The sequence below is a fragment of the Antechinus flavipes genome, chromosome 1 (genome assembly GCF_016432865.1).
Source record: "Antechinus flavipes isolate AdamAnt ecotype Samford, QLD, Australia chromosome 1, AdamAnt_v2, whole genome shotgun sequence".
In the NCBI taxonomy this organism is placed as follows: Eukaryota; Metazoa; Chordata; class Mammalia; order Dasyuromorphia; family Dasyuridae; genus Antechinus; species Antechinus flavipes.
Genome location: NC_067398.1, coordinates 648630467 through 648656799, shown reverse-complemented (window position 1 = coordinate 648656799; position 26333 = coordinate 648630467). Strand labels below are relative to the sequence as shown.

The 26333-nt window shown below is 38.8% G+C and overlaps 1 protein-coding gene across 5 annotated transcripts in view; it reads right to left on the bottom strand.

Annotated features, from left to right (window-relative positions):
• Positions 1-26333, bottom strand: part of ZFTRAF1 (zinc finger TRAF-type containing 1) — a 43306-nt gene continuing 16973 nt past the window's right edge. For 2 of the 5 annotated variants that reach the window (XM_051971267.1, XM_051971271.1), the window contains exons 2-4: positions 7557-7795; positions 3971-4182; positions 1-925 (exon numbers count right to left, since the gene is read on the bottom strand). In XM_051971267.1, coding sequence (XP_051827227.1) covers positions 534-925; positions 3971-4182; positions 7557-7795 — 843 coding nt within the window. In that variant the 3' untranslated portion in view covers positions 1-533. Of the gene's footprint in view, positions 926-1577; positions 2629-3265; positions 3384-3970; positions 4183-7556; positions 7796-26333 lie in introns of those variants that run through there. The other 3 variants (XM_051971268.1, XM_051971269.1, XM_051971270.1) reach the window with 3 other exon arrangements.

The window sequence follows — 26333 nt, the reverse complement described above, 5'->3', positions numbered from 1 at the left end:
TAGGAAACAAGGTTGCCTTTTTAATTTCAATCAAATATGCTGTCTAAAGTCAGCCAGGATCTCCTGAGCCCCCATGCATCTGGAAATTGTGCACTTAACCATGAACAAGCCAACACTGCTCTGCCACAATGTAACAGAGTAACAGGGGATGCCTCGCAGTTTTCCCAAACGCTCCCTGGCAGACGAGGGTGGCACCGCAGAGGTCTCCACTGCTGTCTAGCTTCCCACTGACCTGGCCTGCGGGGGCAGCTGGGCAGGCTGTTGGTGGGGGAAGGCCCTGGCCCAGGGTATTTAGGAGAGGGGAAGAGAGAAGGCAGGCTGTGGCTGCTTACACTGTTGCATACGCATGCAGACTTGGTTCCAATTGGTTTGGGTTGGTTGTTTTGTTTTCGTTTTTGTTTCCTCCCTCCTTTTTCTAAAATGATCCGATTATAGTGTGAAATCGCAACTGGTGCAGGCTGCCCAGACGAGGTAAGTACGGTTCAGTGGTGCTTTCTTTCTCCTTGAGCTTGCCAGCATGACCCCAGCCCTGCCTATTTCTGTATCTGGAATATAAAGAGCCTTAGGTTGATGTTCTTGGCAGCCAGCAGTTTGTTACACTCCACAGAGTCTATGATGGGGAGTGGCACATAGTCGGTCTCGTTGTTCTCATTGGTAAAGACAAAGTGATAGATCACAGGGTTGATTTTCACATCGTCATAGGGCCCCTTCAGCAGGAGAAAGGAGCACTCCATGGGGGAACTGATCTTGCTCTTCAGGATGAGCTGAAAGGAGAGGGTACGCTTACAGGACAGATTGGGGTTCCTCTCAGAGTCGTTTACCCGCGCCTTCAGGACCCACGTCTGGCTCAGCACGGTAAACCTCGGCGTCTCGTAGTAGAGGCGTGTGATGAAGTCATCAGTACGGTACGGGCGGAATTGAACTTCTGCAATGGGACAGAGAGGGACGGGGAAGAAAGACCAGGAAGTTATTGAAGGCCATTGGCAGGACAGACAACCAGCTCACTTTACCTGGGGCTACCTGTGGAGCCTTCCTCAAAACGGATGAAGACCGAAGGGGTCCAACCGCTCGAAGCTGGGTTAGTTTCAGGAAGAATGTGACTTACCGAGAAGAAACTCAATGCACTTTAATTTTTAAATGACAAGTTAATTACAGGAAGATTTTCAGATGCATAAGCTTTGGGGGGGAAATAAGATAAAATACAAACATGGTTAATTAAAATCAGCTGAAGAGAGACAACAGGTTGCAAAAGGTAAACAGCAAAACCACTCTGGTATTTATAAAGAGCTGGATAATGACATATCACATATCCCAAGTACTCATTACTTAGCAGGTCCAACCTGTCCTATTAATTTTTATGCTATAATTGGGCCACCATCTAAAAGTGTCCTGCAGTTCTAAAGTCTTGAGCTAAAATTCTTCTGATCTAGAGGGTCCTGCCAGACCTAGGTGAGGGGGGAACTGCTAGAGTTGGCAACTGGCACTAGTTATGACTTTGGGAAACTAAGCTCACTAGGTGTGTGTGCCCCCATTGGAATAGGGGCGGAGAACAAGCAGAACACACAGACAGGATACGGTTCTGAGAACAATGTGCATTTTATTTGGATTTGGATACACAGCCGTCAACAAGGTAAGGCACAGACTTGGCATCGCCGCAGAGCAAACCAGAGGGCAGGGCAAGGGAAATACAGACTGTCCGTTTTCAGCAGGGTACAGAGAATGCCAGATGAGATACATGTATAGATTATGTATAAAGAAAACAATACATTGGGTTGAGCTGCTCTGGGCTCAGATTTGCAAAGAGGCTAATAAATTAAACACAACTAACCAAACCTTTCCAGACATAGTCCCACTTGGCTCAGTCCAGGAAACCCTTAGCCGGCCAAGTCCACCAGAGGGCATAGCCAATGTTCTCAAGCTATCACCCTGGATCAAGCAGGTAGGTTTAATGTGTTAAGTCTTTACAAACCAAAAAAATCTCAAAGCACAGCTACATATACAGCCTTATTGTGCAATTCATACAGAAATACATATTTTCCAACATTTTCTATGAGAGAGAATTGAGCGAGCACAACATATCTGTGTAGTAAGGTTGACCAGTTATTTCAAGCTACACACAATTTATGGTATTAGCCTAGGACCAACATCATCATTTTCCTGGAATCAATCATAACCCAAATGCTTCTCTAGTGTCTGTCTCATCACAAAGTGTATACTTCCATAGCAGGCAGGAGAATAGTCCTAATCTGGCTTCCAGCCCCACAGACTGCATAGGTTAACAGCTCTGGCTCATTCCCACCCAACTCCCCAAAGATGGCTAGTGATGAAGAACATGGTCCTAAACTGGGGATTCCACCAGAGACCACAGCTCAAGCCAGCCCCCAGCACCTTGGGAAACAAGTCTCTTCTCTCAAGTGCAGCCTTGCACTTGGTGCCAAGACAGGGACTCCTCTGGGGGGCCAGGGCTTGAGATTCCCACAATGGCACCAGCTGCCCCAGCATGTTCAGACCCCATGTAGTATGGCATTGCTGCCTGTTAAAAGTCCCACTCTTAGGCCAAAGATCCAACGAGATCCAGCCAGCTAATTTTTAACAGCTCTGTCTGTTACCGTTCTGTCTCAGCAGCGCCTAGGACAGATGAACAGTGTTTTCACAGCTAAGTCTGGTGTCTGAATCTTCTAAAAGGAAGACATTCTTTGACAGCTTTTAACAATGCATTGCTGATTAATTGCCCAAGAACAAGGATGCCCTGCTCTTCTTCTCCGGAGGGCAAGAGACTCCAGGGCCCCCAAGAAACTTCTCACCTCAGCCCCAAGGGTACATCATTTCTGAGTAACAAAAAATTAGGTGCTCTAGCCCATCTCAACTCAGACCCACACCCATACATTTTTTGGTCCAGATTCACATTGCCTAACCTAAAACACAGACCAGAGAAAGATCTACAAGAGTTGTGAAAAGTTATCAGTGAGACAGGCAACAGCCAACTTACCTGGATCCACAACATATCCTTGTCTGTTCAGGATAAGGCATGTGGAGTAAGGCTGTTTGCCAGTTCCTTGTAATCACTCTTCCCCAGTCCTCCCAACTCCCCAACCCACCCCATGGCTTTTGCCCCCTAGTTCTTTGTCCTTGGCGTTAATCAGAACCTATGCCAGAGTTCCTAAGTACCTAAGGAAGAAGAGAACAAACTCAAGATTGGGCCAACCTGAAGATGAACCTTGCTATGATTCCTCCCTAACCTTTCAACACCAGGGAGAAAACTCACATGAGATGAATTTGGAAGAGACCTATTACATACTTTCCCCTCCCAGGGCCAGGCCGCCGACAAGGAGAGGACTTGTAACACCCACTTGGGTCAGGGGATTCTCTTGAAGCACAGGATCCTAGCCAGGAAGGCAGACAAGGAATGTCTGTCAGTAAGCACACTGTCAGATGTCATTTTGACTTTCAAGAAGACAAAAAGGGTCATAGCAATAGTTTCCTGGATTTCAGATTTTATGTTCTCCCTGGTCTTTTGTACATTGCAAGCAGTTGCACCTACTACTATCTTACCTCCAACAAGGGAATGCCCATACCACAGCTCAACTCAGCCCAGCCCAACCCAGCACACATAAATCCTGTTCTCCAAGGAGTTTAAGCAACTTCAGCATCCCTGTCACCCTGGACATATGTCTCTATTTACCCCTCCTCCCCTAACATGCCATTTTATTCAGTGCTTCTATACTATCTCTCTACATTTATTCTAAATTCCCATTCTTCATTGAGAAAAGAAGGAATACACACAGTTGAACTAATTTCCCATATCAGAATGGACTAAAAGTACATACACAGTACAATGACTGGAGACAGTCACTGTGCAGCTTTTTATGAAAAGAGGGGCCATGGATTAAATATAGAACAAAATATACTTAAGAAAATGTTCAGAGGAAGAGGAGGTCCCTGGGCCCCTCACAGCCTCTCAGATGATTACCTGTGTAGCCGATCTTCTCAAAGCTGAGCAGGCTGAAGATGCTGTTATATAGCTGCATCTCCTTCTTGTGGGTTTGGTCCATCTCATCCAAAATCTCCATTAGTTCATTGCCAGTCTTGGTGGGATGTGTGCATTCTGCTTCATGCACAGTCAGCTCATGGAAGGGGCCCTGCCACGGGCAACCGATGCGTTTGTATTTGCACTGCGTGACCCTGCCAGAAAGATGACACACATGCACATGTGCATCACTGGAGACTCTGGACATAAAGCATGCACATAGAGAGTATAGCCAAAAATCTTGTAGGCCCTAGGGCAGAGCAGAGGACCCTGCCCTAACCCCAGCAACGTCATCTGGGACCCATGAGCATGTACCATGAAGACTCCTGAATTTGTGCTTCAGCACCAGCCTCAAATCTTGGCACTACAGTTTAGTCAACACAGAGTCCTAGAGTCATAGCACACATCTGTTTTTCCTGTATCTTTCTACCTTCATGCATACACCATCATACAAGCATATTCTGCTAGTACTACAGTTCATTTCTGCACTCCAAGATGTAATAAGAGCTTTTCTAGTTAAGAAAAACTACCTACCACTGTTTGAAATCTCAAGTGCAATTCAATTCAACAAGTGATATAAGTCCTTGTGCACATAGCTCTATGTCTCTCAAACAGTGCTTCCAGTTTCACAGTCCTTCAAGACAATGAGGAAGTTTCCTGATGATGAACCTTGTAATCAGGTAGTCAATACTCAATTTAGGAAGCTTCTGATATTGTGCAAGCCCAAGGCCTAAATGATCTCTATCTGTGGCAGGGCTAAAACCATAGTCCTCTTTTCTAAAGAAAAATATGACACATTATGCTATACTAACAGGCTTTAAAATTAAGGTCTCGGAACTGTTAAACTGGATCAGGGAACAGGCAGAGAAGGAAATATGGAGAGAAGCCAAACCAGATCATTAGGAGCATGAGTCCAATGAAACTGGGCCTCTCTCCAAGGTACTTTAAGCTGAGGAGGACCTTGACCTGGGATCTAATGGTCAGGGTTTCCCCAGGAAAGACCCATATCCCTAAGGCTGAACAAGAATCAAACTGGTTTGGGGAAGGAATAAGAATGGGTGGGGTAGCAATAGATAAGTATTTTCATTCAGCCAGGCAGGCTAACCCATATTTGTCAGCTCTACTATTGAAGAGATCAAGAAAGGCCATCAAACAGGACATATATATGGATTGACCTTAAAAATAAGCCTTTTTTTTGGTGATTTGCACTTAAGCCAAAGTACACAAAAGCGCTTCCTTGACGTCTGATCTGGAAAAAGCAATAACAGAATTTGTGACAAGATAGTTAGCTATCTATCCCTGCTGTCCAGTGTATAGTCAGTCACAACCTGATTATATATAGACTGACTTCTTCGAAGCAGGGGATCAGCAATAGCCACCTGAGAATCAGAGTTCTATCTAATCAAAAGCTGAGATTTCTTGCCAATTCCAGGACTGCCAGCTACCCTGAAACTCTCTTTTCCCAGCCCATGAAACGCCTTGGTTTGGTTCACAAATGGAACCTTTGGGTTATTTCCCTGTTGAGAATCTTCTTCCTCCAATGGAAAGACAAGACTGGAGACCTGGGCAAGATGTATCAAGAGTAAAAAAGGACACCCAGAAGATAATTCACTAACTGAAAACTTTGTTTAGTAGAGGTCAAACAATAGGATGAAGGAAATAGGGAGATGAACCAAAACCTATTTATCTATGACACAAGAAAGGGCTGGGACAAGTATTATTATCAGACTATTCCACAGTTTCTGAATTGGATCATTTTTGCAACCTTCACTTTGAAGGCTGGATTTAGGATTTCTTGCCAGTCACCTTCAGAATTTCAGTGAGTCATCAAGCTTCTTCTGGAGTTTCTAAATTCTTCTGTGAAGCCCAAGATGCCACAATGTGTTCTGTTTCTGGACCTTAAACCTTGATTAAAGAATCAGAGGCCTGGTTACAGGTCTCACGTTTATTTCATCCCCAGAGCAGGGATCCAAGGACGCTGGCTCTATTTCCTCAGAAGTATCATCTTGCTCCTTTCAAATATGTCATTCTGGGACCATTAAGCCAGAAGGCTATGGAAAGAGCAAGGAATTTAAATCATTCACATTTTTCACCAATTTGGAAATAACCAAGCTCTTCCTATCTTTCTCTTTTTACCTAATGCTAACCATGGCACAATGGCTTCAGAGAAGCCAGGCTAATTTTCAGCAGAGCTGATATATATATGTTGAGAGACCAAAACTGATGATACTGGTTCTGTTCATCCATATAACTCTCTCAGGAGATTTCAAATTTCCCCCTCACTTGGAAGAAAAAAAAAAAAAAAACACCAAAAAGACTCCCCAAAGTACTCTAGTAACCAAGGAGGAGAACTGAGGTCAAATATCTCAAGGTAGCCAGAATTCAAGAAAGATGAATGTCAATAGGAATCAAGTAAGATCTGTGTCATGAAACCTAGGAGAAGTGCCATGGCCTCCTCTTCTTCCTCCAGACTCTGAGACTGGCTTGGCTAATAATGGACAAGAAGTATGTGATCTTCTTAAGTTTTTCTTCCTATCCAGTCTCTCATACCGTATCTCAAGGAACACTATAAGAACTTAAGCCAACCTTCAGGCACTAAACCAATGGTACTTATTCCAGGATACATGAGTTCCATTTTTTTTTCCCTAACAAGACAAGAATTTGGTGCCATTCTCCAACTAGCACCCACTCAGAAAAAAGTACCTTCATGAGTACAAGAATGAATGTAGAAAGAGCAGGGTTCATGTTCCCCAAAGTATTATATTAATCATGAAGAAGAACTTTGGGCAGATAAGAACCTTTTCGGAATGCTTTGCTTGGTAAAATCAGGACTGGTCTAGTACTTCAGGGAAGACAATGTTAATGAGGGATCCTGTGTGAAAGAGTCTCTCTAACTCCAGGCAGAAACGGCAATTTTTCAAAATCTCAAACTCACTACCAACTCTCCCAGCCGAGAGGGCAAGTTAACAGCCTCTTTCTTTCCTGCCAGGGGCCAAGACTCTAGTCCTCTCACTCCTGCTCTAAAGACCACCTACCACACCTTCAGAGCCACATTTATCTGAATAATATCCCCCATATTAAATAATAACCAAGAAATTACCTAGCAACACTGAGCAGAGCATCCCTAGGAATACAGGCAATAGGGCTCAAGCCCAAGGGTGAGAAGCCTGCCTTGTGGGGCTCTTTCCAGGAGAGACAGGGAAAAGTAGCCTGCATTCTGGTTTTCATGGGGTGCCCAGTCAACATCACCAGACTGCACCATTATAGAGGAACAACCAATATACTTCTATCACCTTACAGTTACAAAGTCTTTCCTCACAGCAGCTCTGGGAAGCGGACCATGTAAATTCATCTCCATGTTATAGGTGAAGAGACTTCTAAGGATCCGAAGTAGAATGACTTGCCCAAGCTAATAAGTGGCAAAGCCAGGGAACTGAGAGAGCCCATCTCCCAAAGGGCTGTGACCTCCTGCGAGGGGGGAAGAAGGTAGGAAGGGAGGGGCAGAGAGCAGCCACTGGGGGCGCTTTACCTGTCCTGGCACTCCTCTTTCTGATGCCTCTCCAGGAGGGAGCGGGGGAACTGGCGCATGCAGAAGCCGCACTCTGACGGCAGCTCACTCACTGCTTTTTCCACAGCCAGGTTTCGGCAGCAGAGGCTCTTACTGATCTCACAACGACAATTGGGGCATGTGGCCTGTTCCTCCTTCAGCCGGGCATCTGCTAGTAGGTGGATAAAACAGCCAGCGCACATCAAGTGACCATTAGTACACTGTGAAGAAGGAAAGGGAAATGGAGCTTCATAGACCTGGTGGGTACCCAGTCACAAATGCATGCGCGCACGCGCTTCCTCCAACTCCTCCCGCGAAGCCCCGGTGTGCACGCAGGAACCAGCACAGCACAGAACCAGCATCACGGCCTGATTCAGGCTGGTGCGGCCTCACGGGACACTACCGTGGAGGGCAGTTTCAAAAGACAGCTACAAAATGACTGTCTTCACTCAGTAAAGTGACTCCAGAGGATGTTTACTTCCTCTCAAGCTACCTGCCAGCAATAAAGTAAGCGGCCATCATATGAATGGGCAGGTTGCTTTATGTTTTAACTTCTTTACTCATTTACATTTTCTCCAAAACAAAGGGATTTCTTTAGCTATTAGGAACTTCTAAATTTGATTCCCTGTTAGACTGTAAGCTCCTTGATAGAGACTGTTTCAGTCTTTCTATTTGTATCAATTCGTATTTTAAGTGCTCTATGTCAGGCACCTAGCACAGTTCCTGACATATAGCAATTAATACTTGATTCTTTATAAATTCCATCCAAAATTATGTTGACTGCCTAGGAAATAGAACGGAGATTGAAATAAAGCTCTTCACCCAAAGTGCTATTCCCCCAGTAGTCCAGTTCTGCCAAGGAATATGTATTGCCTAAGGCTTTACACAAAATAGACCATCTCCCCACAATGATCCCTTCCTTATGCCATTTGGTACCCCAAAAGGGAGGTTCTAACCATACCATAGTCAAAGAAGATCCCCTCAACAAGGCCAACAAAATCATCTAGGATCAAAATGACAGAATATGAGAAGCAAAGAGATTTAGGAGGAAAAATAGTCTAACCTGTCACTGAAAAATTATCCCCTTTTACAACATAACCAACAATGCTGATCCAGTCTTTGATTGAAGAGCATTAGGATGAGGAAAAACCTACCATACCCTGACTGCTTCTTCTATTTCAGGAAAGGTCTAAAGTTTTTACTTTAAGCCAAAAGACAAAATCTGTTCCATTTTAATTTCTATCCATTGATCCTCTGGAGTCACACAATAAAAATATGACCGTTTTCCCTTTATAATACTTAAAGACAATTATATCACCTGAGTCTATTCTCCAATGTAAGAATCTTCAGTTTCTTCAATTTATGCTCATATAATACTCACTAGCTGTTAGACCACAGCCAAGTTACTTAGTTTCTCAGTTCCTCCATTTTCTTATCTATAAAATGGGAATAATAATGCCCATATCATTCAACCCATAGGGTTGCTGTGAGGAAAATTTTTGGAAACTTAAGAATTACTAAATAAATGTGAGTTACTATTATTAAACAAGAACCTATAATGTCCCTGAAGACAAAGTAAAGAAGCTGGTTTCAGAAAGAATCAGTGGTCAGCAGTGTCAAATGCTTCAGTGTAAAGGAATCTAAAAAAAGAGTCTTATATTTGGTCATGTCACTGATGACTTCTAAGAAAGCAATTCCAAAATAGCAACTAGAATAAAAATATGTTGTCAAGTTGTGAGTATATGGTAATCTATTCCTAAGCCAAATATTTCTATAGGTATTGTACAGGATTTGAATTGGGTCTTTTGTGATATTTTATAAAAAGACAACTCATAACACATGAAAAGTATTTCACTGGACCTCACCTGAATATACATAATGAGCTCAACAATAAGGACTAAAATAACGGCAACCAAGTTGGCAATCAAGTCTGCATTCCTAGGTGCAATTCAAATAAAAGAATTTAATTTCTTTCTCCAACAGTTTACATTTCTGTTCCTCCCTTTTGTCTTCCCAATGAGAGATGTCATATGAAAGGATCTCCAACATCCCTTCCACTCTGCAAGAATAGACAGGATTGTCTCATTGGAATCCATACTAATCCAAAGGCTCCAGTTTCCTTAGCAGGAAAAACTGACTTTTCTCCTGAGCAATTTTATACAAGCCAGAAAATTTGTTAGGCAGCTGAGGAAACCTGAAATGATTCAGTGACATCCAACAGGTGGGAAATAGTAAGATCCAGATCAGGGGCAGCTACAATTCAAATAAATCTGACTTTTAAAGCCCAAATGACTACAGAGATTTTATTTTGTTTTTAGTTTATTTAGTATAACGCTTCTTTTAAGTGTGGTAGGTTCACTCATATGCCTCTTCCTCAAAACAGATTAAAAAAAAAAAAAAAAAACCAATCCTGCTTTGTGAACAACCCCTCCCCCCCAAAAAAAAATCCCCTCCCAGATCCAGAGCAGATCTCCACAGAAAAGTATCAAGGAGACAAAGGTAGTCAGTAGAACTCCCCAACAAAAGTCATAGAATCCTAATAAACAGAACTACACATCTCTGAAAATGAGAGAGGCATCTGTTGGGAGAAAGGAAAGATACCTGAGACTGGCCCAGGTAAGCAGGCTATTGGATACTTTCATGTTTCTTTTTGTTCTTGGCACTTTGCCAGACCATATTAACTATGAAGGTTTTCACCTCTACTGCATAAAACTTCACCTGGACTCTGGAGCATTTTCTGTGCCCATTTTGATTTACCAATCTGTAAATATACCAATTCAATCCCTCCCCATCCTTATTTCTTAAAAGAGCCTTTGCTTGTTCACAATATTAGGAAATTCATGTGTCAGTGAAAAATGAAGAAATGCAGAGGTGATGGCACCCCTCCCCACAAGGTTCAGATATCACTGAGTTAAAGTCAAAAAGGGCTGAGAGGTACCTAAAAGTTGCTACAAGTCAAAACAGATGATATATTCTCTGGTTTAAATCTTCACCCTCTAAATTTGAGGGCAATAGTGTTATTCCCTTATGCACAACTAGCTGTAAGAAGGATAGAATAGGAAACCCTATTGGACAAGGAGGTTGGAAAAACATTATTATATAGATAAAGAACTCCCATTCTAAGATTTTGCTTAACTTGAAAATCTTATTAACTTGAACTGATTTGATAATACTTTCGCAAAATATCTCCAAAATGCTTCTGAATTCCAGGGAGACTCATTAGACCTTCCAGTGAGATAGCAGCATTTTTTTTCCTAAACATATTTGCCACTAAAATTAACCACACAACAAAAATTACTGACTGCTAGTTTTGATGTAGAAGGGTATGAAAACAAATGAAATTGCAAAGCACACAGGGAATGGCAAAACTCATGCATATATGCAATCATTCTTCATACCTGCCAAAGTGATATACCTAAACATAGTTTGTTACCAAATCACTCTTCTGCTCAAGAAGATGCAGTGGCTCTCAAGTGCTTTTAGAATAAAATATAAACTTTTCTGTTTGAAATTTAAAGTTCTTCATTATCTGGGTTCCAGTCTATCTTTCTAGGCTGATTATTATATTAATATTTTGTATTCATAATAAGTTCCAAACAAAGCAGCCTTATTCCCTATAACTAACATTTCATTTGTCACATGAGATATTCTCCCTTCTTAACTCTGGAACCTTTAAAGTACTTTTTTTTTTTTAAATCTTTCCTGATTCTTCCATTTGTTAATTTCCCTCTCCCCTGTACCTAGACACAGTGTATTTACAAAACCTACATTTACTTACATTGTTGCAACAGCCTTACATAAAGTAAGCTCCTTGGGGGCAGGAGTTGTATTTAGATCTATAGAACCTAGCACAGAGCTTTGCATATAGAAGACAATGAATGTCTGTATTATAGATGTCCTAGAGAACCTTGCTTTTCATAAAGGATGGATATTAAATTACTAGTCCTGATTTCCTTGTATATTTGAGGTTCATATCCAAAGTATTTAAAGGGACAGTGAATTTGTGGATTTGAACAGTTTGTGCCTTCTGAAGTCTGAATAACACTTCCAATATTCCTAATAGTAAGTGCATTTACTCAGACTAGCTTATCTTTTATCTGTAAAGGAGTTTGATGAAGATGTAATTTCTTCTGGCCCCTTTGCTTAAAATAAAAAAAAATTTTTTTAAAGCTCCCATTACCTCCCAGTTCTGTCCAAAGCTGGCCCATTCTTGGATCTGTTGCTTTCTGGGGCTCTGGCCACAGGCCAACAAGATCCTGGAATCTTAGCTGGAAAAGAACTTAGAACTCATCTACATTCTTATTCCACACCTGGCAATCTCACTTTCAATTTAGCTACTACCTATTCAGGTACTGCCCTGGGCAGCGTGGATTAAACAACAACAACACAGCAACAACAAAACGAAAGTGAAACCACCTATGTGCTCAAAAAGATTTGTGGGATGTGCTTGGGCTTCATGATCCCCTGGGTTAGGCAGTCACTTATACTCTCAATGAGAGCTTAAGACAGCTTCGGATATATATTGGCAGATGGGAGTCTCTCACTAGCAACTCCCTCCCAAGATTACATCACAAGTCAGCTTTTCCAAGCCCTACCCCAATCCCCATGTATAAGGCAATGCCAAAATAGTCCTTATGCTGAACAAGCTTTTTTTTATTGGACAAGTAACTGAATGTAGTACAGAAGGGTGTTGGAAAGAAGAGCTGATGATGACTCCAAATTCTGAACCTAGGGAAATGGAAAAATGTGGTATTCTCAACAGAAACAGCGAAGTTTGAGGGAAAGTAAGAAATTGTTTTAGACATTTTGAATTTGAGATGTCTATGGGATAATATAAGTAGAGGTCAGTCAATAAACATTTATTAAGCAAGATAATTATCCAGGAAATCAATGGAGATATAGTACTGAAGTTCAGGATAAAGTTATGGGCTGAGATTTGGGAGTCATCAGTATAGAGATGATAGCTGAATCCATAAGAATGGACATTGCTAGAGTCCATTGCCAGACTGAAACTTGGGTCTTTTCTGACTCTAGTCCTTAGCTGTCTAGGTGAGAACAACAGAGCAGTGTCAAAAAACCCGGAAAGAGAGAAAGAGAGTTTCCAGAAAGAAGACATGATCAACATTGCCAAAAGCTGCAGAGAAGTCAAGAAGTCAAAATGTATGAAATCTGAGAAACTGGATTTAACAATAAAGAGTTAAATAGTAACATTGAAGACAGTGATTAAGTGGGGAGGGGAGGAGCATAAGTCAAATTACAAGTAGGTAAAAAATTGGAGGCAATTGAATATTGACAGCTTTTTCTAGAACAAGGATGGGGGAAACCCCCCCCCCCCCAGCCAAAGGCCATTTGGATATTTATAACATCATTTTGGGCCATAAAAAATTATCAACTTTTAGTGGGAGGTTGTTGTACCTAGCTTTCAGCTCATCCTTGCTTTTGGTTGCCTTAGCAAATGATTTTGTGGGCCTTACACAGAGAATAAATACTTAAAGAGACAGTAAGGTCAAATGAGAATTGTTTTAAAGAGGAAGAGGATCTGAAAATATCTATAGGTAGCAAGTAATACAGTATAAAAGAGAGTGAAAATTAGGGAGAAAGAAGCAAACTCCTATGGGGAAAGCAACAAAATGGCAGAAATAGGACACTGCCAAGGAATTGGGACACCTTATCTTCTGAGTTTGGCACAAAGGAAAACAGTGGAGATGTTGCTGCGATTATTTCAAGTATGGAACTGCATTAGAAAAGAAGCTCTTGGCAGAAGGCCTTGATTTTTTTCTTGTAAAGTATAAGGTGAGATCCTTTGCTTGGGATGATAGGCAAGGAAAGAATGGAGGGTTAAGAGAAAGTTTGGAACAGCCCAGAGATACATTTATTAGGGTGTAACTATACAGATCCTGTTAAAACTAAATAACAAATTTGTAGCAGATCCAGTCATTACAATTGTATGATTTCTCTCAGAAGTACATAAGTAGGAATAAGCAGAACAGGCAAAAAGTTGATAGTAATCTAAGGTTAAACACTGTAAAGGAATGGGATAACCATGAAAGGTCAATGGAGTAAAAGATTCAAGGATCAGGCACAGTATAAAGTTTAACTGGTTAAATAGAGGGTCAAGTTTTTAAAGGGAAATGAGACCGAGCAAGGGTGGTAGCCTGGGAAGGCAAGGAGGGGTAGAGTGACAGGAAGTTGCCAGAGAATGGGCACAGAGAATTTGAAGAACTAAGTCAGATAAAAGGGATTTCAGAGATCTGGATGTGAAAGTTGGATGTTTATGAGTGATAAGATCAAGGATATAGCCATCTGTAGGGATGTTTAGGATAAAGTGAAGGTGTAGATCACCAAAAGCTGAGGAAGTATAAACTGGGAAGTAATAATATTTGAGGGGAAGACAACATGGAAATTAAAGTCACCAAACATAAAAGCAAGGTTTGAGGTCTAGGGGGAAAATGCTAAGTACAAAACTCTAATAAAGAGGGGGAAAGGAGAAGAAAACAAGAATTTATTAAATGCTTACTATGTTTCCAGGCACTATGCCAAGCACTTTATAAATGATATCTCATTTGGAAAAGATAGGAAAATGACTTGTAGGCTCACTAAGGGATCTGGAGAGGGTGACTTTTAGAGCAAATGGACCTCAAAAGGGGAGACGAAAATTTGTAACTTATGCTCTGTAGTCATTTCCATTATAACTAAAATATTTTTAAAAAATAATTATAATTGCCTTTATTGAGAGCAATGATTAAATCAACAGAGTTCTTGTTTATTCAAAAACTAAATTATGCATTTGCTTAAAATTTTGTTCCTAAGGTGTACAGGACAGAATAAAAACACTCTTCTCTAGCTTTCCATGACATAATATAGCAAAGTGCAAGACAACTCCTGCACTTAGATGGCATTAACCACAAAAACTCTCTCCAATGTGCCAACAATACACAAAAACAGGTAAAGAAAAATATACAAACTAATGTTAATGTCTAGCAACCATGACATATTTGATCAGTTTGCAGATAATGATGAAAATAGCTTATACAGAATAACAGCTCAATACTATTAGCTCCTTCCAAGATGTCAAATTACTATCCTCTTGCACAAATCTACACACCTGGAATCTAGGGTAATTTACCTCTGCTGTAACCAAACATGTCCATGTGGGTTTGCCTTTCCTGAACTAAATTTTAAATTATCTTCCCTTGGTTAATCCAGTGTCCTGGCTGCACCGGTTCCATAGCACTGAAAATATGTTCGAACACCACTCCGGTTATACAAGATAAATTCAGTGGAATCTGTCTCTTAGGCAGTTTAAGCACCATGCCCTAGATCTGGGCACCCCAACCTGTTCATTCTGTGATTTCTATTAGTCCCCATTTAACTAAACACTTTATAATTTCTTCCTTTCTCATTCAGATATGATACAACAAAATCTGGAAGAGGCTTAGGGAAAAATACATGAGGAAGCCTCGTTTCTCCCAATTCTATGGAGGTCCCCATCATGTAAGACCTATTCAGGAATCTGGAGATCTTCATTAGAAGAGAGAATGCTCCAATCAAAGCAAACACAAACTATTCACAGAAGTAGTAGCAAGAAGCGCTCAAGGTCACATTTGGAAAGGATCCAAGAAAAGATGCCATGCCTTTTGGCAAATATACCAGACCAATGCAACTTAAAAGTGAAGCTACTTAAATGTGAAAATCTGTCAAGGAGACTTCCTCACCTTCTTCTGGAGCTTATAATAGGAATGAAAATAAGATTAAAACATCTTAGGTCTCTTTTGCCTTGTGTCCAAGTTTCCCTAGCAGAAGGTAGAAAGTATTCAACAACAACTATTCCCAAAATTTTTGTTTTCCTTGTGCCTCAGGTCATAAGATGTATAAAAATGTCTGAAGACATTTTCTGGGAGCCAAATATCCTCAAGGAACCAAATGTCTATAATGAGTCCAGACAAACTTATATTAAGTCATAATGTAGAACCCAGCAGGGTCCTCAAACAGGTCTTTCCAAATTTCTTCAGTTATTAATGCTAAAAGCACTTTGTATTTATTTTGTGTGCCTAATCTAGCTGTTATCATCTACTACTAGCCACTATCCTATATTCCAGGCAAAATATAAATTCCTTGAAGGCAGGACTGCTATCATTTTTGTCTTTTTTATCCCCAGCATTGAATGCCTGCTATGCATATTGAGCTGAATTTCTATTCTATTCAGAAATAGCAGCCTTACAACAGAGAAACTATGACAATCTGGCAATAGTTCGTGATAGTTAGCATTTATATTTTTCAAAGAGCTTTACAACTACCCTCTCATTTTGTCCTCATCATAATCTCTTCGAACTAGGTTCCCTATCTCCTTTATGCAAAAAACTGAGGCAGATATATTCAAATATATCTCCTCTCCTCTGACACTGCTAACACTGTGGTGCAGGCTCTCATCAACTCAGCTTTACAGTATGACAATAGCCTACTAGGTAGGTAGGTACTGGTAGGTCCCTATCTACCTAAAATCTCTCCCCAATACAATCCAATTTCCATTTATCTAGCAAAGTGATTTTTCTAAAGAGTGGGAAAGACTATGTCTTTTTTAATAAAGTCCAGGGGCTCCCTATTACCTCCTGGATCAAATGCAAAATCCTGTTCAATATTCAAAGCCTTTCATAACCTAGCACCCTCTATCTTTCCAGTTTCTTTATGCCCAACTCCTCAACATATGATGCAGTGATCCTTGCTCTTCCAAAAATAAGACATTCTATCTCTTGGCTCTGGACATTTTCTATGGCTGTCACCTATCCCTGGAACACTCTATTTTTCTGATCTCCTTTAAGTCCCAACTAAAATCTCCGATTTTATAAGAAAACTTTACCAATCTCTTTTAATTCTAGTGCCTTTCCTCAGTTATTTTTTATTTATTGTGTATGTACCTTTAATATTTGTTTTGCATATTGTATCCCTCATTAGACTGTGAGCCCCTTAAGGGGTAAGTACTGTCTTTTACTTCATTTTGTATCCCCGACTCTTAGTACAGTACCTGACACATAGCCGATTTAAAAGAAAAAAATGTTTATTGATCGACTGAGGTCAATTAAGATTAAATGAGTTGTTCAAGATCTCACTATTAGTAAATATGGATTTCATTTGCATATGTGGCACATCAAATCTAACATGGATTTTAAATCAGGTATCATTCTAAGTTCAGGGCTCTATCCGCTGTGCCATTGTCTCTACTAGGAATTCAACTATGAAATAGCTTCCTGTATTACCCAGAATATAGCAGCATATAAGAAATTAAAATGAAAAGAACTCTAAATACCTCAGTATTTCTCTCCCCCAATATGGAAACAAATAATCTTAAGTTCTTAAAGTCCAGCTGGAGAACATGTACTGATCTAAGAGTAAGCAGACCTTGATTCTATAATTTTGGCCCCAGCACTATCACTATGACCTTGATCAAATCACAGATGCAATCAGAAGGGAAACTGGATATCATCTAGTCTAACCCCTCCATCTGAAAAATCTCATATAATAATATCTTCAACAAGCTATCCAACCTCTACTTAAAGAAACTGAATGTGAGTTCTCTATTTCCAAAGGCAACTAAAATTCTTGAGAACGTTTTTCCTTAAAAGGACCCAGAAAATCTACCAATTTTTGCAACTTCTACCTAATGTCCCTAAGCTGTGTCTTCTCTGGGGCCAAGGATAACAAAAAGTAACCCTATAAGAAACCCACAGGCTAACTGCAGAGCTGGTAGGTCTAACTAAATTCTAGATATTTCACTGCCTGTGCAACTGCTTAGTAGGTAGAGATTTTGCTAGCATTACATCTTGCCATCACTCCCAAAATCATTATGATGAGCTCATCTTTAACTAAGATCCAAGGTCACTTCACTTCTGAGCTTCAGTTTCCTCACATACAAAATAATGAAGCTGAACTATGCCATCTTCTAAGGCAACTGCCTAGGCCCTACCTTCCTCCCTCAGGAATCACAGATTTTACATATAATCCTAATAAGTCAGGCTAGGCAGATTAAAAGCAAATAATTAGGAAAGAGGGAGGTAGGTCTATTAATAGTAGGAAGAAGCTAGAAACCAGAAGTTGGTGATTGAAAACAAAAAACTCTAAAACTACCTCCTTGCATCAAAGTTAATTGCCCAGACCTGGGCTTAGCATTTAAAGGACTCATAACTCCAAAAGAAATTTTACAGGATTTTACTGCACATGTTGGCCAATAATACCACACCCATGGCCCATGTGTTGGAGAAGCAGAGCCACTTGACTTTGGAACTCTCAGACTGGTGCATCATCAATCCAATTTCTACCTTTAGTTCAGTAAGCAATAATCGGATCAATTCCATTACAGGTACTAGAAAAGGTTAGGCAGTGGGGCTGGGTAGCACAGTGGATAGATTACCAGCCCTGAAGTCAGGAGGACCTGAGTTCAAATCTGACCTCAGACACTTAACACTTCTTAGTTGTGAGACTTTGGGCAAGTCACTTAATCCCAATTGCCTCAGAGCCCTCCCAGCAAAAAAAGGCTAGTCAGAATCCTCATGACTTCATGTACCATCTCAGGGTTTTCAGATTGTTCCTTCATCCCTCCCCCAAATAAAACTAATATCCTGGGAGCAAGCACTGTCTTCTTCCCTATAAAATGCAATTAAAGGCTTTTCAAAAGCATTGAACAATAAAGCACTGGGCCCAAGGAAGGCAAGAAGCATTATTAGGGGTGAGCTATGTAGTATATATATTCTTCCTTCAGTCTTTTTTTTTCTGAGACAACTAGGATTAAGTGACTTGCCCAGGGTCACACAACTAAGAAGTATAAAGTGCCTGAGACCACATTGGAACTCAGATCCTCCTCACTTCAGGGCTGGTGTTCTATTCACTGTACCACCTAGCTGCCCCCTTTTCTTCAGTCTTTAACAAGTGGCTACCAGACAGACAGGCGTGATGAGATGGGGAGAGCCTTTTTTCTGCCAAGAGACTCCTGGATAGTTATAACATCATTTGAGTGCCACAAAAAATTTATCAGTTTATAGAACTCAAGCAGTAGGAGGTTGTGGTATCTAGTTTTCAGATCATTGTTGCCTTGATAAATGATTTCACCAGTCTTAAATGGCCTGCAGGCCAGATGTTCCCTACCCCTGAGGTAGAAGGTCCTGTATCTCATGCTGTGGACATCTCAACATAAGGGAAATGTTGTTCTGGAAACATCTACGTGTATGTAACATTCTGTGTTCAGAGTATTTATGTGTAAAAGAGGTTTTGTGTGCTAAGCACCTGCCCAATGTGGAGAGACCCTATATTCCAAGCACTCATTATGTACAACTCCTAATATCCCAGACAGAAATTCAGCAAACTAATGAAATGGACTCTGAAATTAGTTCTACAATTTCGTTCTTCCAAGGGATTCTAAGATACTAAGATTCTAATGCCTTCTTTTTTTTTTTTTTTTTTTTGGATTCTAATGCCTTTTCAAGAAAGAATTAACTCATTTAATAAAAGCCAATATTAAACAATAATAGCTAATTTTTTAATGCTTTACAAAGTCCTTATGTGCTATCTCAAGCCTCATAATCATCCTATGAAATAGGTCGAATTATTATTTCCATTAGTTAGGAGGAGACTGAAACTCAGAAATTAAGATTACCTAGGTTTTTCATTGATTGGTTTTGTTGATTGGTTTTCCTTTTTTTTTCTTAAAAAAACAAAAAGAAAAACCCAACCTTTTTTTATAGGACTTTTTATATGGACTCGATAGGACAAGTTTAGGCTATAAATAAAAAAAATAACCATAAAATTTTATTTTTTTGAAGGGAATTACCTTGGACACCGAGAAACTAAGTGACATGCCTAGAATCATAGAGCAAATATATGTCAGAGTTGGGATGTGCACTTTTTTAAAATAGGCTGTCTTTTAATAATAATAACAATAATAATATTAAGCCTAAATCTGCTTCCACATAATTTTGTATCCAGAATTGCTAGTTCTTTTTTCTGGAGCTAAGCAAATGAATCTGAGTCACATGACAGCAGTTCAGCTACATGAAGATAATTTACCTCTTTTTGATGCCTTTTTTCCATCCCCAGTTCTCCCTCCCTTTTTCTCTCCCTCCCCCCCTTTCTTTCTCTCTCTCTCTCTCTCACACACACACACACACACACACACACCATTGCAACGAGTTTTCCCATACAGGATTTTCTCCTCAACAGTTCTAACAAATAGTCCTTACTCCCATTTTAAAGTCTAGTAACTATGGAAGGTGGTGTTATTTGAACCCAAGTCTCTCGACTACAAATTCAAAATACCATATTCTAATGTCAATTAGAACTATCCAGAAATTACATAATCTCTTCAAGATAATTTCTGACTTGGATTTCCATTTGTTCTATAGAATGTAGAGAGGTTCCTGCTCAGTTATAAGTTAAGCTGGATAAACCATCTCTAAGATCCCTTTCAGCTATGAATTTCTGGGATTTTAATAGAGACCAACACGGTCCCATTTGTGTAACAGTTAACAATACTGTCATAAAGGTAATGTTAAGTTATCTTTCTAGATAGATGAGTCTATCCTATACCTTTAAATATGAAGACTATAAAAATTTGACAAGGAAATCTACCTAAAATAATTTCCCCAATTTTCAACTGATGTTCTAAACTTGCTTATTATTCTTAACCATGAATATTTATAAAGAATGGCTCTACCCTGCTAGATTTTGAAAATTCTTGTGTTTTTCTTTTAGTGATTCTATCTCTTTTCTATCATGATGTTCTTTTCCTGTTGCTGTCAGTGAACTTAACTTCTTCCCACATTCTAAGTTGTGGGCTGAGAAACCACAGCCAAATTGGTTAGAAATATAAAACAGGAGAAAGTGCACTTTGGGTAAAGCATCTAAAGAGCTGTCTTGTGAAAAAATTACCCTAACTTCCAGCATAAACTGCCCCCATTAAAACACTCTACCTGTTTTATGAGAATGAAGAAAACTTACCTTCCTGAATTCAGATCTAGCTTCAGACACTTACTAGTTCTATGATCCAGGGCAAGTCACTTAAGCTTGTTTGCTTCAGTTTCCTCATCTGTAAAATGAACTGAGGAAGGAAATGGCATTCCAGTATCTTTGCCCAAAAAAAAAACCCAAATAGGATCATAAAGATTTAGGCAAGACTGAAAAGCAACTGAACAATCACCATCTATTTTGTCACATTTTCTTGGGAATCTTTGCATTCACTGCCATGATCTGTTTCCTATGATATCTGCCCAGAGACTATAAGTTCTTAAAGGAGCAGCAGGAGCTTGCCTTAGAAGATATCTTAGCAAAGAACCTAACTTAATAAATATTTGCTTAATGAATATCATATATTTTAGTAGCTGAGGCCTTTAAAATATAAAAATCATATTCTACATATTAAGATGTCCTCCAAAAATGCAAGATATCATTGTGATGCTTTTCCGTCCTACCTCTGAAATGGAGGCGAGGGGTGGGAGGAGGGTGAGAGAATTTTTGAGGATAATTATTCCTAGCTCATTTATTCATTTTCAAAGAAATGTTTTCTCTTCTGACAATGTAGACTGGGTTTTCCTCTTTCAAAGAAAGGCAAATACAATCATTGTTCATTATTTCAATGCAAAAAAGAGAAGCCTTCCAAGGCTAGATGATACTTTCCCCCCTTCCTCAGGAATCAAGATCTTGTCTATCAGAAAGCTTCATGCTTATGTGAATCTGAAGCCACATTTACAATCACCAATACCCATAAACTCCAGAGTGGTCTCTAAAATACAGTAAAACAAGTAGGGCTTATAGTGGGAATGAGATTAAAGACCAGCATTCACCTTGATGTAAGTAAGAATCACTGGTTTCTGACTGATAGAAACTCAGTTAGACAGAACCTTAAAGGCCACATAGTTAATAATAGTTCTACCTACCCTAGAATAGGAAGTCCTATTCAAAGCCCGATTCAAGGTACCTCTCTATCTCCCCAGGCTGTCTATTTCACTTGTGTATATCCATGTCAGAAGATTTTTTTCTCTTACACTGCTGATATTGCTCCTGATTTTCCTCTGCCTGTTAAGCAAAGAATAATTGAAGGGAATTTTAAGGAAACTATCACATTCCCTCACTAAGTCTTCTCTTTTTCCATCTAAATATTTCCCAGTTTTTTTTAATAGATTATTATATGAGTTTTATGATTATCAATTTTCTTAACATTTTGGTCCCCCTCCTCTGGTTATGTTTCAGCTTCTTATTATCCTTCTTAAAATGTGGTGTCTAGAAATTTAAGCAATATCCCAGCTGTGGTTTTGATCAAGGCAATAGAGCTATCTACCTTCTTTGTTCTAGACACAATGCCTCCTTTTTAATACATTCTAAAATAATCACTTTTTTAGCTAGCTCTACCAGCTATTTTGGCTAATATCCAGGTCATGCTGTTGACATACTGAGTTTGCTGTTATTAGAATGTAAGCTCCTAGCAGAATTTAAATTTAGACAAACACTCACTACACACCAAGGTAAGCGCCACATGAAGACATGGCTTAAGATATGAAATATCCCATAATAAATTAGTAGGGCAAGGAAAAATTTTTTTGTCAAATCTATTGACAGAAAAAGAGTTCATGACTGTATAAGGAATAGAAAAAAATCAGAGAAAATAAAGTGAAAAATTTTGATTACATAAAAATTATGGTGCTAAAATTGGAAACTATTAAATGAAAAAATTATTTGTGATAATTTTCTCAACTATCTCACATTAATGATATATAAGGAACTGATTCAAATCTGTAAGAATAAAAAACTATTCTTCAGTTAATAAACAGATGAAGGAAATAGTAAACAGCTTTCAGAGGTAGAAATTCAAGCTATCAACAATCCTATATAAAATATTTCAAATTACTAATCAAAATGCAAATTATTTTATGCCTTATATTTTATATATATGTTTATAAAGTCTGAGGTTCCATCTTCCGTCATAAGATGGCAAAAAAGGAAAATGACAAATGATAGACTGAGGAAAAACACATACACACACACACACATTTTTAGTGTAATTGTGAATTCAGTGAAAATAGTTTGGAAGTATGCCCCCCCAAAGTCACTAAACTGTCATAATCTTTGATTATATAATTAATAGTAATTAGAAGTAATATTATTTACTAAATGTTATGTTTTAAGAGATCAAAGAAAGAAGAAAAGGACTTAATATGTACAAAAACTATTTATAGTAGCACTTTTTGAAATGGCAAAAACCTGGAAACTACTGTGGTACTTATCAACTGGGGAACAATATTCCACGTATATAAGAGAATACTATTGTGTTATAAGAAATGATTAAAGGGATTTCAGAGAAACTCAGGAAGACTTATGTGACCATGAAGAGGGGAAGTAAGCAGAACCAAGGGCCCAATTTATACAAGAACAGTGTAAAGACAAAGAATTCTAACTTAAGAACTATAATTAATGCAATGACCAACCATAATTCTCGGCAGGACCAATGAAGAGGCATATTACCTATCTCTTGATGAGAGATGATAGACACAAACTACAGAATGAGACATACATTTTTGAACATGACCAACATGGGAATTTGTATTGTTTTATTAGGCATACTTATTACAAGAACTTTGTTAATCCTCTTTTTTCAATGAGATTAGGGGAGAGGTGGGAAGGAGAAAATTAGTGCTTGTTAACTTTCAAAAATATAAAATATAAGCTACTTGAGGCCAGGAACTACCTTTACTTTAAAATGCACTTAGCACAGTGCTTAGCACATAGAAAGTATTTAATAAAACACTTTTTCATTCATCTAAATTCCTAGCCATGAGTTCCCAAACCATATTTAGTCAATTGATTTTTTGAATTAACACAGAATTTTATATACTTACTCTTTTTAAATTTAATATCATACTATAAAAAATTAACAAGTAGGATGATTTCAGAAAAACTTGGAAAGACTTACATGAACTGATGAAAAGAGGTGAACAGAACCAGGAGAACATTGTACACAATAATAGCAATATTGCATGAACTGTGAATGACTTAGCTATTCTCAGTCATATAATAATCCAGAAAATCCCAAAAAACTCATGAGGGAGCATGCTATTAGTCTCCTGAGAAAAAACTGATATTGTCTGAATATAGATTAAAGCATATTATTTTTTCACTTTTGCCCTTTCTTTAAAAATTTAAGTCTTCGTACAAAAAATATGAAAATGATTCCCATGACTGCACATGAATAACCTATGTCTGATTGCTTATCATCTCAGGGATGGGGGAGGTAATGAAAAAATAAAATCTGAAATTCTAAACTCTTTTTTAAAAAAAACATTAAAATATTACTTTAATATGTAATTGAGGAAAAATAAAATAAAAAAATAAATTTAATATCATTAGAGAGCAAGAAAATATTACTGAGGGTTTTTCAAATGCCAAAATAAATTTAATTAGAGTCTGGAAACATTTATGGTGGAATTCAAAGTCTATTATAAGAAATGGCATACAATATATGTTTAACCTGTATCAGATTTTCTAGCTGTCTTGGGGAGGTAGAAAAAGGGGTAAGGAAGGGAAAAATATTTGGAACACAAGGTTTTGCAAAGGTGAATATTGAAAACTATGTTTGAATATACTTGGAAAAATAAAATATTAAATAAAAGAATTGGCATATAATCAAATTCCTTAATAAAAGCAATCATAGCACGCAATTACCAGACAGTGATCTTGAAGGCAAGGATTTTTTTTTTCTTTTTATTCTCAGGCTAAGCATTGTGCCTGGCCTATGGGCATTACCAAAAAATGCTTGTTTGCTTGACTTGATATGTTTTTGTTTGTTTGTTTGTTTCATTAAAGCTTTTTATTTATAAAACATATGCATGGGTAATTTTTCAACACTGACCCTTACAAAACCTTCTGTTCCAAAGTTTCCCCTCCTTCTCCCCATCCCCTCCCCTAGATGGCAGGTAGTCTAATACATGTTAAATATATTAAAATATATGTTAAATCCAGTATATGTATACATATTTATACAGTTATCTTGGTGCACAAGAAAAATTGGATCAAGAAGGAAAAAAACAAAAAAACCTGAGAAAGAAACCAAAATAAAAGCAAACAACAACAAAAAAAGTAAAAATGCTATGCTATGGTCTACTCAGTTCCCACAGTCCTCTGCCTGGGTGTAGATGGCTCTCTTCAACACTGAACAATTGGAACTGGTTTGAATCATCTCAGTGTTGAAGAGAGCCATGTCCATCATATAGTCTTGTTGCTGTGTACAATGATCTCCTGATTCTGCCCATTTCACTTAGCATTGTTACAGGCCAGAACTCTTGTACTTGAAAGGAGGATTCTTACAAGGTGCTAAGTGGAATTGATAAGACAATGGTTACTAGTTCAGCAAGGGGAATAGTTCTCTAGTTCAGTACATGTATTTAGTATAGTTCTACAAGATTCACATCTATGATAATGTAATTAGAATAGAGCATATAAGTTGGGACAAACTCAGCCAGGGTGGGACTGAGAGAAAGATTCATTCCATCGTCCACCTTTGTGGTGGCTGGAGGCTGAAGCACAAGCCCTCGGACCCAGAGAAATTCATTCCATCTTTATCAGCCTCTTGGTGGCTGGCCTGTCCTCCTGCTCCCTCCACTGAAACCAAGATAAGTCTGAAAGGCTCTCAAGAAAGCTCCAAGCAAGGAAACTAGACTGTGAAGGAAATAATCTCTGAAATCATCCTGTTGGTCATTTCTTATCGAACAATAATATTCCATAATATTCATGTACCACATTTTATTCAGCCATTCTCCAACTGATGGGCATCCACTCAGTTTCCAGTTTCTAATCACAACAAACAGGGCTGCCACAAACATTTTTGCACATATGGGTCCTTTTCTCTCCTTTAAGATCTCTTTGGGATATAAGTCCAAAAGAAACACTGCTGGGTCAAAGGGTATGCAGTTTGATAACTTTTTGAGCACAGTACCAAATTGCTCTCCAGAATGGTTGGATCTGTTCACAGTTCCACCAAAAATGTATCAGTGTCCCAGTTTTCCCATGTCTCTCCAACATTCGGCATTATCTTTTCCTGTCATCCTAGCCAATTTGAAAGGTGCGTAGTATTATTTTAGAGTTGTCTTAATTTGCATTTCTCTGATTAATAATGACTTGGAGCATCTTTTCATATGACTAGAAATAGTTTCAATTTCTTCATCTGAAAATTATCTGTTCATATCCTTTGACCATTTATCAAATACAGAATGGCTTGATTTCTCATAAATTTGTTGACATTTGTATCCTGAGTTTATAGAGTCAATGCTGGCTAGGGAAAGCAAGAAAACACATGTAGAGAAACACTATATATATTTCTTCCTTCCTTCCTTTCTTTTTTTTGCTGAGGTAATTGAGATTAAGTGATTTGCCCAGGGTCACAAAGCTAGGAAGTATTAAGTGCATGACACCAGATTTGAACTCAGGTCCTTTTGACTTCAGGGCTGGTGTTCTAACCACTGTGCCACCTAGCTGCCCCCTAGAACACTAAATTTTTCCAATGAATTTTTGCAATAGTTAATACTGTGCAACAATTCTGCAGGAACACTCCCAGAGAATTCCACTCAACAATGGGGAACAACAACATGCATTGCCTATTTGAGCCTGTATCGTATCTTCCTGACATTATACAAGGAAAATGCTTAAAAAATATTTATTGGATGAATGCTACCATACAATATCTTATAGTTTCAAAAGATTCTATATATATATGATCTCATTTGAACC